This window comes from Strix uralensis, chromosome 4 (assembly GCF_047716275.1).
Source record: "Strix uralensis isolate ZFMK-TIS-50842 chromosome 4, bStrUra1, whole genome shotgun sequence".
NCBI lineage: Eukaryota > Metazoa > Chordata > Aves > Strigiformes > Strigidae > Strix > Strix uralensis.
In genome coordinates this window covers 62655746-62670032 of record NC_133975.1, presented here as the reverse complement: position 1 = coordinate 62670032, position 14287 = coordinate 62655746, and the positions used below count along the sequence as shown (strand labels likewise).

The window sequence follows — 14287 nt, the reverse complement described above, 5'->3', positions numbered from 1 at the left end:
TCCCCAAAACTGGATCTTTTGGTATGTCAGAGCAGGGGAGCTGTTTGTGTGAGGGGAGGAGAAGAGGAGGGCAAGACGAGCATTTTAGGGAGGAGTGTGGTGCGTAGCTGAAGTTAGGTACAGTTACAATGGATGAGTGTAGCTGAGTGTCAGTCACATGTACGGGGTGGTCCTTTTTATTAACAATGTTTTAAAATCTTAATATTCAATGGAGGCTTTGGGTGGATGATCTGGGGAGTCTCTTTGGTGACATGAACTGGTGAAACTCTTTGTGTCTTTTCTTGATATGGAAGTATCCTTCATTGTACATTGCCACTACCCAGCTCGGACCCTGCTAATGGTCAGTGGTATCTGTAAATGACTGATCACCCGCTGAATTCACTGGGGTGTGGAACAGGCCCATGGGGAAGAGCAACTATATGGCCAGCAGTATGGGTTTTCTTTCCAGGAACAGGTTGGTTTTTTGCTGGTTGCAGTGAAGTGAATAGTTGATGCCTTCCTCCTGGCAGGGCTGAAGTTCTCATGACCCAGTGCATGATGTGGCTGGGAGTAGACCATATTGCACAGGTACAGTAGGTCTCATAAGATAACAGGGCAGGTGTCAGAGGCTACGGTCCTCTCCACCTTGCTGATAGCTAGCAGAACAAGCTCACCCACCTTGAGGAGCATTAATGCGTAAAAATACCCTGTATCTTCTTACCCTCAAATGCAACAAGGAGGAATGAGATAGTGGGAGCCACATTCTCTTGGGAAACTCTACTGCCAAATTTGAAAATTTCACATGGCTGTAGCAGTGCAGCTTCTTGTCACAAAATGGAGGATTTTATTTGCTTTTATTAAGTAACAGAAGCTTAATTAAGTTTCTCCTGAATGTAATAAAGCGATACAGCTGAATGTAGGTCAGTCCCAAGTAATTGTTTCACTGCTTTAGCAGCTGTTTAACTAATGCTCAACTGTTAAATAAGAATGCTGAAAATCTAAAAAAAAATTTTTCTTTTTTAAAGGGGCTAAGTGGTCTCTTTCTCAAGGGACTGCAAGGTTAGCCTTGGCCCTTTGAACCTAATTAATCAATGGCAAGGCTCTCTGAATGCTGGCTGTGGAATGCTCTTTAATTGCTCACTTGTGCAGTCATTTGTTTTGTTTAACCTGCAACGGATTAAACTCTGTTAAAAAGGTCCTTGCTTCTGTCATAGAACAACTCCAGCCATGCAACAACAGGCTCTCTGCTTGATTCCCAACCACCCTGGGGACGTGGCAGGGAGAAAGGGAAGGACGGCTCTCCATGCTCCCCCTTGCCACACCGCCTCGACCCACTGCTGTTTTCGTGGGTCCCCCCCTCATCGCTGTTGGTGAGCTTCCCAGGGCTGTGCTCTTGGCACGGGGAATATCATTAGCTGTTAATATAACCCAAGAATTCTCCAGATATCTCCCTCTCTTTCTTTCATTAAATGTGAAACTTTAGAGACAGAAACTTTAATGATTTTCTGTGCGTGTGCGTGTGTGTAATACTGTATGCTCCACTGGGACCCCTCTGGCATCCCACATCTCTGAACAGCTGTCAGGCAGCTCAGATTCTTTTCCAAACTGCCAATCTCCAAAAATATTTCCTCCTCTTCTCAAGTATGGAATTTCGCCCCTGAGTCAGAGGGTCTGTGCAAAGCGATGGCAGGATTTGGTGACAAAGTTAAGGCTGCCAAAACATTAGGGCCAGAAATAGGATCTTTTATATTAGTTGAGGGGGGGACCACGACTGTGAATTTCTAGGCTACAGAGGGACTCTGCTTTCACTTCCAGCCCCAATAAATTGTTTTGAGACAGTGTGTTTCTTGTAATACTTGCCATTAACATTCAGAAGAAAGCTAGATCATTTTAAGATGTTTCAAAAAGGGATGTTAAAATTTATCTTCCTTTTTATTAGATCCACTGCACCAAGGCACCCAGTGGCTTTAGAAATGTAAGTAATGAAAGGCAGAGAACAAATGTGAACTATAGAAATGATTTATGGAGACATCTGATGAATTTATTCTGCATCTTTACCCTTTCATCCATCTCCCTGGACTTCAGCTAGTATGTCTGAGCAGCATCAGTCACATATTTTAAAGTTGTCTTGCTGGAGATATGCTCCATGCTCTTCAACATGGGTTTTGCAGTTTCTGCCCCACTTAAGGCTCCCATGCAATCCTGGGCAGGCAGGGTTTTTTTCTGCAGAGCTACCTGGGTTGGATTACCAAAGTAGTTAGGCACTCCATGACATAGCCTGCTGCCTGAAAAATGCTTAATAGCTGTCAGCTTCACCGCTGTCCATGAGAACTGAGGAGTCCCAGGCCATGTTCAAATAGCTGGGCCTTTTTGTAGCTCCTCCAAGAAGAACCAAGCTCTTTGGAAAAATTCAGCTCCAGTGGGAGGCAGAGCCTGTTTAGAAAATTTGACCTTTGAGTTTAGCTTCCTCAAAGGAAGCTTTCTTACGTACAAGCGAGTTTAATTCTGTGAGTACAGCATTAGGCAGGCTCTGTATTATGAAGTAGCCAATCCTCCACTAACAAAAGTATTTTCTGCATCTTCACAAAGAAGACTTGAGGTTTTGCAGAAGCCCTGTGGCTCTGTTCCTACCAGTTGTTGTCCCGCAGACGTTCGGAGGCCATTTTCCATGTGATCTCTGACTTTTCCCAGCTTAGTGCTGAGCACAGCGTGAGAAAGCCTCGCTGGAGCTGCTGGACAGACATTCTCAAAAATGCATCCCTCCATGCCCTACCATGTTGCTGCATGCAGCCACAGAAAGTTCAGTGCTATGTTTAGACATTTTGAGAAACTTCACAATGTCGGTTTCAAGTAATGTCTCTAAGATAGGGATTTTTTATTTTTTTTTTCATGTTTTTGCTCCTTACATTTGCGTCCGTATATACTTTGGCTGAGCAAATGCCGGGCTGGGAAGTGTATGAAGGTTTTGTGATGCTATTCTTTCTCTTGAGCTTAGAATCAAAGTGCAGCCTGCCTTTATTCAAGCTTTGGGCTGAAGATCAAAGAGACAGAGTTGGCTATGTTGGAATAAAATAAAAAAATCCCTTTTGGATATCAAAAACATATTTAGTTCATTTCAGGATTATTTTTTGAGAAAGTTTGATTTGTTTCTGATTATTATTTGTACTGCTTTAATGACCGAGACACAGACAGGGGCCAAGACTCCTTTGCACAAGGTACTGTACAAAATCAGGCACCATTAACAGATGTTGCATTAACAGCGTTCGACCCTGGCAGTGAGTTTGCTTTACTCACTAGTATTATTAATATTATCTTTTTGTCTGGACTGATTTAACCATGATACTAAAGGCATAACCTGTCACAGGTTGATCCTACGTCTCACTTGGTAGGGAAGCATTCCCCCCCAAGAGGCTGAGGGGCAATTGCTTCCTTAACTAAATTTATGGGCTTTTACTTAAAAATCACCTTAGTATCATGCCATTGACAAGAGCGATGAAGAGAGAGGTTGCGTTGGGTTTTAGAAACAGTGCTGCATGGATGTCTTCGGTTCACTCATGAGTTCATCAGGGAGTTGCCCAGCTTTGACCTCTTGCACTGTTTGGACGTATTCATTTTTGTTTCATTCAGTCATTCAATTATCATGTCAAATTTGAGATGGAGTGCAGTACAAATTATTTTGGCCCCAAACCTTTCTTTAACCCTATTCACAGAGGTGAAAGGCTAATACATTAAACCTACCAGCCCATGAATACAGATTACTTTAGCCCCTTTAGAGACAATATTCTCTAATCTCAGTTTTTCTTTTTGCAGGAATCAGTTAGTGGCTGGGACAGGGACACTGGGTGGTGATAGTAAATGGCAGCATTGCGGTTTTTACAGGCTGTGTAATTCCTTCTACTTCGAGAAAACATGGTGACTAGTGAAGGGGGTTGCAGTGGAAGTAATACTGGATTTTCCTTCAACAACATGACAGAATATCTTTTTAAAATCTTTTTTGTTAATATATTTAAAAGGTTTCTAAATGTTCGTGTTCAGATTTGCTTTTTGCTCAGTCAGTGCTGAGCAGCAGGTTCATACCTCGTGGTGCTACAGGGCTGCAGCGCCTTGGTGTCAGCGCAGTGTTGGCTCCCAGTGCTGCTGACTTGGTGGATAGGTAGGTGATGGTAAACTGAGGGTCTGAACACGCTTCAGAGCTGTTGTACAGAAAATAATCCTTTGCCACTTGCTTTGGCTATTCCAGCTCTGGGTAGCTGCACTAAAGAGTTAAAAATGGGCTTTAACTTCCATTGACTTGTGTTAAAATGGCAATGAGGACAAAGTAATGTGGAGTGCCAGCTGAAATTCAGCCCAGACCTCCTTTAGCCTTTAATGTGACCTCCTAACCCAAATTAAAAGCCAGATTGTTTTCTGTTCACAGTTATTTTAACTAGTGTTAACTTTGGCTAAACCAACAAGCCTTTTATTGGTTGGTTTGTTTTAGGTGTTTACTCTTCTCTCCAGATATCCTGCCAATGTTTTGTAAAGTGGGTTTTTATTAGGGTGCTACAGAAGTTTATGGAGTTGGAAGAAGTACCTGTAAAAGGGCAGATGTGGTTCTTTAAAAGATGAGCTTTACAGCCTTAAGAAGGCTTGCCTGGTTTGGTTTTCAGTCCTATGGACCAGCATCCAATAAAAGACGTTAGCCTACTCTGCAAACCTGACCTTGCTTGTGTCTTAGCTCCTTACAGCTGGAGCAACACTGACTGCTTTAGACATGCTCGGTGCAGATTTGTTTTCAATACTGACCCAAACCTGTCCAAATATACCCAAAGGCTTGGACAGATCATCATTTCATTGTTCTTGCACTAATGATGAGTGTTTTTTCCACCAGGCATTCATTCAGGTTCCCTGTTGCTGCAGGGATGCTGTAGCCAAGCACATTAGCACAAGGCACTTGGCAAGTTTTCCTGCTGGGGTACACGTTCATTGCCTTTGGAGATTTAATCTCCGTCCTCACTGTGTTAATTGCAAAGACATGGGACAGAAAGAAATCCAAGGAAACTATAAAATGTAAGAGACATTACATGATGAAGCACAGAGGAAAAAACTTCATTTGCTTGGGGTGACCCTCTTTTGGAGGGTGATGATGAGCCAGGGTGCCCCCACTGACGGGTCCTGCCCCAGGCTTCAGATTTCTGAGCTGGGGAGTCCCTGGCAGCAGAGCAGATGCAGGGGTGCCCCAAATTGCCATTAAATCTGTTAAATCTTGTGAATTTGCTGTTAAGTGCTTCTTGTTAAATGTTAAGGACCTTATCAGTGAGTTGAAACAGTGTAATTACTTCTTCTTTTTTCCTACATAAAACTGGTATTTAAATTATTTCCAGGACCTGTTTTTCCATTTTGCTCTCAGGCTCTCCATAATATATCAAGGTAGTCCCCTCAGTGACCTTTACAACTTGGATTTGGTTTGGCTCTGCGGGATTTTTCTGCTGTTTGGCTGGCTGGGGTTTTGGTGTGGTTTTGGTGGTTTGTTTTTCTTAAGTTTTGCTTTGCTCAGTGTAATAATCAGAGGAACAAAATGGTTTGAGGCTATAGAAAGAGGACTCTCTTTTCCCAACAAACAGCATAAGCTTTTACAATAACCGTAGCAGTTTAAATGTGTCTCGTTGGCATATCTCCACAAAGGCGCTTGGTGAGGCTGCAATTAGAGTGCTCTGCCTCTCCTTGTATTAGTTTGATCACATAAGAAGCAGCCTATCTGACAGCTCTAGCACCTGGATAGATAATTAAAACCCGTCAATAAAACAACAAAATGCAGTGTGTAGTGGGACTCGTCTGTGCTAGCATTAAACACCGCAGATAATTATATCACAGCAGAGGTTGGAAAGCCAGCTTCTCCATGCTCTGAAAGATCAATAAAAAGGCCCATTCATAATGAAGGAAATGTTAGAGAAACTGGATTTTCATCTCCCTGTCATTAGATCCTTTGCTTTTAAGGTTTTGCAGAGGCAGAAAAAGATTCTGTTGAGGAATTCTTTGTTTCTGGGAGCTAAACAGGTGAAGGATTTAGCTTTGCTTTTGTGCAGTGCGTTATTGAAAGCAAATGTGGTAAACCAAAGGCTTTTCTCAGGGTGTGCAGTTCTGTTCTCCTCTCTCCACCCTCTGCTGCCTCCCTTTTCTGCTTGCTCCCCCCTCCCTTATTTGCAAGCCATCGTGCTAACTCCACTTATGAGTGAAATTTCTCTTTGCTTCCTGTGTACTTTCTCCAGGGCGTTATCTATTTATTTATTTATTTCTCTTGGACCTTCCTAAAGGGTGGATTTGAAAATATCACATATTGACAGGGGAGAACACAGTCCTGGCTGACTTATTTGTTGTGACAGCCTCTTTCTTAAAGCAGTCATCCAGAGAGGAGATTTTTGTGTTCCAGAGAAGGAAAAGGATGTCTTGCAGCATTGCCATGAAGGATAATGAATTAAGTCTGTCTCTTACTGTAAAACCATTAGAAAAGTATAATAGACCTTGAGAAAGAGGCTTAGATATTGATGTCTTGGCTATATTAGTGTGCCTAGGCACATGATGGCTGCCTTGTCTTTGCAGAAAAAAATAAAGTCTTTGTAAAGTAGGTGTTTCAGTTGAGGGGAGGGGGAAAGAGTATCTCTCTTTTGGAGACCGGTGCTCATAAACACAGGTGAGCTGGTTTGGTCAGCACACATGGGCATTAAGAATCCCTTGTTATAATTTGCTGTAGGTGAAGGGTAGCACCAGCTATGATCAGGGTCTGTTGGCAGCAGCAAGGAATGGATATGGCCGCTCAGTGCTTCCCGTGCAAATCCAAGTTCATGGTCACATAGCCTGAAATTTTCTGATCTTCAGGGTATTTAAGAGCCTAACCCTGAACTCTGACAGCCTGACTGCAGATTCAGAGGGAGTGGGTGGCTTCCCCATTTGTAGTGGGTTCCAGTACACCCTGTTTGCAGGAGCTCTTGACCAAGGTGTTGCAGAAGGCATTGTTGCACCTCAGAAGGCTTGCCTCTAGAGGATAAGGACCAGGAGAAAGAGGGTGTATTGGGGATGAAAGGGATGTTTGAGCCTCTAGGCTTGTTGTGGACCTGTGCACAGAATTCTGGTTGCTCTTCTCCTGGCATCACTAGCACGATGGGCGCCTGCCCCCGTGGTTTTGGTGCCCGTTTTTCTTGTCTGGGGCAAATGGTCCCCACCCGGATGGGGAGCTGGAGGACTTACTGTTATTGCGCCTGTGATGATTAATGCTGAAAGGCTTTTGTTTGGGATTGATCTTTTATTTTGTGCTGCCTTTGCACTTTTGTTCTGGCAAACATATCGCCCCAGACATGTCTAGCCTGATGCTGTTGACATGTCTGTGCTATTAAAGTTTCTGGAAAGGCCTAAAATTAACATCACCTGCCAAACTATTATTTTTTCCTTTCTTTCTCTTTTGGTAAATATATCAACAATGTCAGCACTGGAAAAAATCAAAGATGTCAGAGCAGGAATAAACAGCTGTTTATGTCTTAAATTGTTTCTGCCTCACTATCACAAGATGACCTTGTCACTTAAAAATCATAAAAATGTTGCCAGGGAGAAGAAATGGAAGTTTGCTGAAGGGAAATGAAGTTTTGGTGTTGTGGGTTTTTTTTAAGTCTGAACCAAGAGTTGCAAGTAGAGTTGAGCCCTGCAGCTGGTTCTGAACTCAAATGCTTCCTTCATTCTCACTGCTATAAATACAGAACAAATGCCACATGAATTATTATTACTGCTTCACATTAAAACTCTTGAAAGTCATTTTCCACTAGAACTGGGAGAAGTTCTGCAAAAATAATCCATGTTTTCTCTTATAGTCTATGTGTTACACTAGATTGACACCTCTCTTCTAGGATAAATATTTTTCCACATCTGAAAGAGAAAACAGGTACCTTAATAAGTGGGAATAAACATAGCTGGAAAGGAGGCATAAAGCACTACTTCATTTTTCTTTTTTCTTGTGACTGGGACAATTTACACTTTTCCCAGCACGTATTTTTTTTCTCTTCAAAACATGTATGTGAATAAACTTCTGTTTATGAGATGCTGGGTGCTTAAAGGCTGCTGAGTACATTGGACTGATTTTTAGAAGGGTTTTGGGGTATTCTCTTTTCCTGAACATACAGGAATATATGTTGCTGTCAATCTCTCGAGTCAGGGTGAAGATGCAGATCTTGGGTTATGCTTTGGTTTCTGATCTCTTGGTTGGTATTGGTAGGTATCTGTGCCTTGGCAAAGTGGATGTGATATACTGGCCTCTTTATTGAGCACAATGCACCAACACAAGTGTTTACAGAGGAACGTGGGCATTAGCAAGTCACATTTTCTGTATCTTGCAAAGCAGAAAATGCAGCAGACTTTTTGCCTTGCTAGCCCAAATGCTGAGGCAGCACAGTGAGTTATTTCTGGTGAGTTGTGTGGACGCTCTTGGTCGAGGCAATGTGTCCACGAATCCCAGCAGCAATTAACAGAGGTGACCCGAGACATGTAGGGTCTCTGAGAAGCGGGCTCTATCTTCACATGCCCACCGTGCACTTCAGGGAGCAACAGGAAGAGAGGAATGACTGCAGGTAGAATATAGGCTATAAATTCCTTGTCAGATTTCATGATAAATGGCAATAAAGGGAACTAAGACCACTTGAGGGCCTTGTTTAATTCCTCCATGTCTCCAGAACATTTACCTTAAAATGTGCAAACTAATAAAATGGAAGCTGCTTTTTTAATAGGCATAAAATTGTCTATTTGGTCCCTCAAATTCACAGATTCCTCCCACAGTTCTCTTGTTTACCTGGTGTCAGAGCATATGGAGAATGAGAAAATACCCCAAGAGGCCAGGGGTTGCTTAGGAAAGTTGTGACATGAGGGCAACTCAGGGGAAGGAGATGTAGTTTCGTTTGTAGAAGCTGATGAATCAGTGGTAGAAATAATGCTTGTCAAAAGATGGTAGTAAGAGGTATAGATAGGTGTAAGAGAAGTGGCTGTAGTTTTCTGGAGTACAGTTATGCTAAAACCAGTGATGCAAACAGTTCCTGCCCTGTTGGAGGGGAATCTAGCAAGATGTGGAGCTGCCGTTTCTAGCGTAAAGCTAAGGGGCCTGGGTAGTGTGTCTGCAGTTGCCCTATAGAAGATAAATTCTTTTTATTAATACTTGAGCTAATGCATGCAGTGCTGGTTCTTACTGTGAATTGTAACTCCAGTAGTTAGTAAAGGTCTTCCTTCAAGAAAGGAGGAAAAAAATGGAAAAAAAAAAAAAGAAGGAAAACCAAAAAACCCCCAAACAAAACAAAAAAATAAAAACAAGGAATCCTTGTTGCATTGACTGGAAAGGTCAATACCCAGTACTGAGCCTCACGACTCTCAGGAGTTTGGAGTATTACTAAGACCAAGCACCAAGAAGCCCCAAGATTCAATGTATAATCCTGTGGTTTAGAAAGAAGAGCTCATGGGCTGGTTTGCTGGGAATGGGGTAAGGCACAATTTCATGTTTTTTTTTCCCCCTCCCTTTTCAAGGCTACAGATGTGTCTTCTTTTACACATCTCTTTTTCTGTGGCACTTCTTGTGTGTCGCTTAGTGTCACCTGGGCCTTTAATCTGTCTGGAAAGAAATATGATAAAACTGAAAGGACCAAGAAGCTGTTGTGAAAGTGGGGAAAAAATGTGAGCAAAAGCACAGCAACCAGAGCTTTAATGATAAGTGGTTTTTACCTCTTTCTCCCCCTAAAATTTTCATAGCCTGATGTCTGACAGTAATAGTTGGTTCAGCAGGTATTAGGTTTTTTCTAAGGATTTTAGTCCAAATTGCCCTCATCCCTTAAGTATGCTGGAATAGGAATCTGCATGTTTCACCCTGCGGTGATAAAAGGAAACTTGAAATGACAATTTGGGAGTTTTTCATTTGGTTTTCTGTTGTTTCCCCTCTAAGGTGGCACTGACAATTTGATCTCACCTTCTTTTGAAGTTTCTATGCTTGGTAGGCTCAGTGCTTTGCCATCCCCCGATCCAGGAATGTGCAAGCGAGCTTCGGGACTTGCTAGAGTTGGGTGGAAAAGCCCGTACCGACACCCTGCATTCCCCACTCAACCCCTTGTATCAGGTACTTTTACTCTCTTTGGTGATATCCCAGAAGGCAGCACGCATTTGGGGAGGTTAAAGCTGGTGTTCACAGCCTTCAGCTTCCAAACCAAGTTTTGAAATACTGGTTATGAACCTGGAGCTTTCTAAGTTTCATGTTTTCACTTCTGTTTTTTGTGTCCAAGTTCTTGCATAAAAATAAATGGCCACAAGGAAACACTTGGCCATTCAAAGCAAACACTTCCTTACAGACAGAAAGAAAGAGAACGGGCACAAATGAACTCTAAATGTGTCTGTTCCTCCCCCCACTTCCAATTCCTCATAATTTTGGTTCCTGACTCGTGATTTTGAAATACATCTTTGATCCATTGCTCTTATTCTATGTAACGTGGCCAGGGATGTCCCTGCAGCCAGAGAGGCTATTGATTAGGCCAGTGCAATTGCTTTTTGAAAGGCACATTGAGCCCGGTAAAGGATTTTTGTTGAAAGTGAAGTTTTGGATGATGTTCAAATCCTCTCCTGGAAGACTGCCCACTCGCATGGTCCAAGCTACCTGTGATATTCCAGCCAAGGCACCTGTCTGTAAGTAGTGAGGGTGAGGACAGCAAAATTATCCTTTACGTTAATAAAATTGTTTTTCTGTGTATATGATAAAACTAGTCACTTGCTGTGATAACTGTCATCTTTCAAGTAGAAAACACAAGAATGTCCTAGCCCTCTGGATTATCTGTTATCCAGCAAAACAGCCTGATGAGCAAGCGTATCAGCTCTTATTAATCTTTCCATAAAATTAAAGAAATTACAGAGCTTAAGGCAGTCACTAATGAATCAATTTTAATTTATGGGCTCAAATAAAATCCTCATTAAGGCTGACAAACTATAGCCTCAGGTAAACATGAAGCATTTCCACTGCAGGCCTAAATGAGTTCTGTGCTGGATGTCACGGCTTCTGCCAGAAGAGCAGGGGTGTCAAGGGTCCCATGTCACATGAGAAGAGGCAGCATCTTAGGCAAAATAAATGCAGTGGTCTAGCCCTTAGGAGGTCTCTTTCTGGCATGCAAAAGCATAAAAATGAAAGACTAATTATATTTCTCTCTCTTGCATGTTGGTTTTTTTTTCTTTAAACAAACAGAGGATTTTTCTCCATAGAACTGCTGTTTGTTAAGTGTTTTTCCTCAAAATTCACAAAAGTTTTACATAGAGGTGCTTGTACTATGAAAGCAGAGGCAGATGTGGGTTTCCACACATGCACAAATTAGTCACCCATGGATGTGAGTCATGTGCTGCAGGGAAAGCATCTTGCAGGGCCCAACATGTGTGTGTGTGCTCTTAACCTGAAAGATGCTCGCTGCAGCGGGCAGGGTCACTTCCTTCTCTGTGGGGTTGTACAGCAAGATCTTCAGTGAGAACAACGTTCACTTTTGGAAAAAATACATCATCACAGGAGATGCATCCATACTGGGCAGAATGATTGAATAAAACTTAGCCATTTATAACTAATGCAAGTGTGTTGGCTGTGTATGAAAAACTACTATTTTGGTTTTTAGACAGCTTATTTGGTGATTTTTTTTTTTCCCCACTCATGTTGCTGTTTCTAGTCTTTGCTTTGCATTAAACAACATTACTCAAGATGACAGTTTTTGTGGGAACATTTTATAAATATTTTGTAAAATGTATTTGTTATGCCTACTATAAAAATATACAATGATTATTTTTGCCACAAATTGTTGTTGGTTTAGTTTTTGTATTTCGTTTGGTGGGGCTGCTGGTATTTAAGGTTAGTTGAGGTCACTGTGATGGAGTTTGGTTTTCAAGAATTAGAGGACCCATGTACCTGTAATAATTTTTTTAAAATCTCCCTCTCAGTTTGGTTTTAAAGAAATACCTCCTGATGCCGTTAAGAACTGCTAGGAGGAGAAGGAGTTGTGACACCATGCCTCTTCCCTTTTGGCAATAAACTGATGAAGACATCGGTATTTGCCATCAGCCTTTGCACGCTCTCTGGCAAGCTTCCTTAGCTGATGCTGAAGGTCCTGGCTTTTGCATCTTCACTCCTGTTGATACTGGAGGGGCCACTCAATGTCTTGACCTGTCCCTCTGTCTGGCCTGTTTTATGACTCTCTTTTTTCTTGCTTTTCAGATGCAGTAATCGAACCCAATGTGCAGTTGTTGCTGGCCCTGATGTGTTTCCAGACCCTTGCCCTGGGACGTACAAGTACTTGGAAGTGCAGTACGAATGTGTCCCTTACAGTATGTATCTTGATGTATTTGCATTTGTTTCTTTAATAGAGATCTGATTTATTGTGGAGACTGGGCCAGCCTTGAGCTTGTCTCTTGTTGCCCAAGGGCAAGTAAACGCTCAGTGACAAACCACGTGCATCATATGAGACTGAGCTGATAAGATATGACAAATTGTCCTCTGTGCAAGGTTTGTGCTTAGGTTAAAAATCTCTTAATAGTGCCCCGTGTTTTCCTTGTTGTACAGTGTAACAGTGACATATCACCTTTTGGAAAACACTTGGGAAGCCCTATTTGTGAAAACAGACAAGAAGAATGAAGCACCATTGCTAGCTGAGAGCTTCTTTTTCCAGTTTTATGCTTGTAATTGTATAGCAGAGCGCTTCAACCGACCTATGTCCATGTAACTGGTGACATTTGATAAGTGCCTTAAATACAGTATAGTATTACTGAGGAAGTAGAAAGCTAATGTTTTGGGATATTTGATGTTTGATGGTAAAAAATACTAATTTATAAGCTCCCAAAGTTATGAAGGCAAATTACAGGAGAGCCATTTAGCCTGAATTTTTGAGGGTAGACAGACAGTCATCTGGGATTACAGCAATATGCGCCGAACGGGAAATGTCAGAGCTACAAAAAGTTAAGCGCACCTCAGAATTTGTTTTCTGTAGAAACCAAATTTGTTAGACACAGTTATGGTCCTACTGTCAAAAATGGCATACCTCAAAAAAGAAATAACAACAGTAATACTAGGAGTGCATTTTTTATTAGACATCGTAAAGGGCCGAGCAGTGAATAACAACACCATTTCTAGGTTTTCAGTTTGAGTAGGCCAAAACTCATAGCATACCTCTCAAAATAAAGCAGGTATGAGAATGGATGCTTTCAAGCCACCGAGTTGTATTGAGAGAGCATCAGGAGACTTCAGTTTGCTGAAACCCAGGATGTGGGTCAAGGACTAAGAGCATCTTCTTCGTTGCCTTAAGCACGGGCTGCAGGAGAGCAAACGTGGCTGAGAAATGACATGCACGTTGTCTGGAGGGGAAGCGAGAACTTACAACCCCTTGGGTGGTCCCCATCCCTCGTGCAGGAGGTGGCCACCTGTCTGCTGCTGCAATGTGGAAAGGCTGTGTGGGGTTTTGCTGTTGTGAAACTGCAAGGTGAGGGATGGAGCTAAGACCACTTTTCTGAGCAAAGAGGACCCTCTCTGCTGAGGGACTTTGCCTCTCTGCTGGTGGGGGGCTTGGTGTGTCCATATTTGATTTTTTTAAACAAAAATGTGAAGCTTTTAAATGCAGTGATGGAATATTTTTTATGGGGTGAGCTATTAAACCCATGGAAAGAGTGACATCAGGGGCTTAGGGTCTGCCCTAGCGAGCTCATACCAAATTACCAGTTTGGAGTTATTCCACTCTAAATGAGGTCTTTCACATTACAAATGACACTGTGCATGGGGAGGGCGAGCGGAGATCGATTTCTACTTATCATAGCAGGTTGTATTTCCTTGTGATTTGTGATTTGCATAAGGTATGCTGTTCCCTCCTGAGACTGGGCTGGTAAAGCAATAGTCATTACCTAGTACCCCTCCGTAGCCTTTGTTGCATATAAAACAAAGAGGAATAGTGGTGCCTTGTGAGAAAGGTAATATGTGAATATTATGCCCCGAGGTGTTAATCGGCCCTGTGTACAAGATGTAAAATAACTCTTGTGAGAGGTTGCTTAGTACCAAATGTACAGTAGGGATTGAGTATGTTTTAATGATCTGAATGTGGGGAGGAAAACAACAACAACAACAAGCCATGCTGCCTTTGCAATTAAGTTAGTAGCTTTGATGGCTGTTTGTTTATGAATCAAATATAGTGCCTCTGCGAGTAGAGTTAGGGGCGGGGAAACAAGGGGCGAGCATGTTGCAGAATAGGATTCCATCTCCTGGGCTTGTTGTTCTGCATTGTCCTGGAAATTTTGGGTCAGATCTTCA

At 42.3% G+C, this 14287-nt stretch overlaps 1 protein-coding gene across 1 annotated transcript in view; it reads left to right on the top strand.

Moving 5' to 3' along the window:
* ADGRL3 (adhesion G protein-coupled receptor L3) overlaps positions 1-14287 on the top strand; it is a 514733-nt gene that overhangs the window by 286404 nt on the left and 214042 nt on the right. Inside the window, exon 7 of the mRNA XM_074866987.1 lies at positions 12212-12321. Within this exon, the coding sequence (XP_074723088.1) occupies positions 12212-12321 (110 nt within the window). The remainder of the gene's footprint in view (positions 1-12211; positions 12322-14287) is intronic.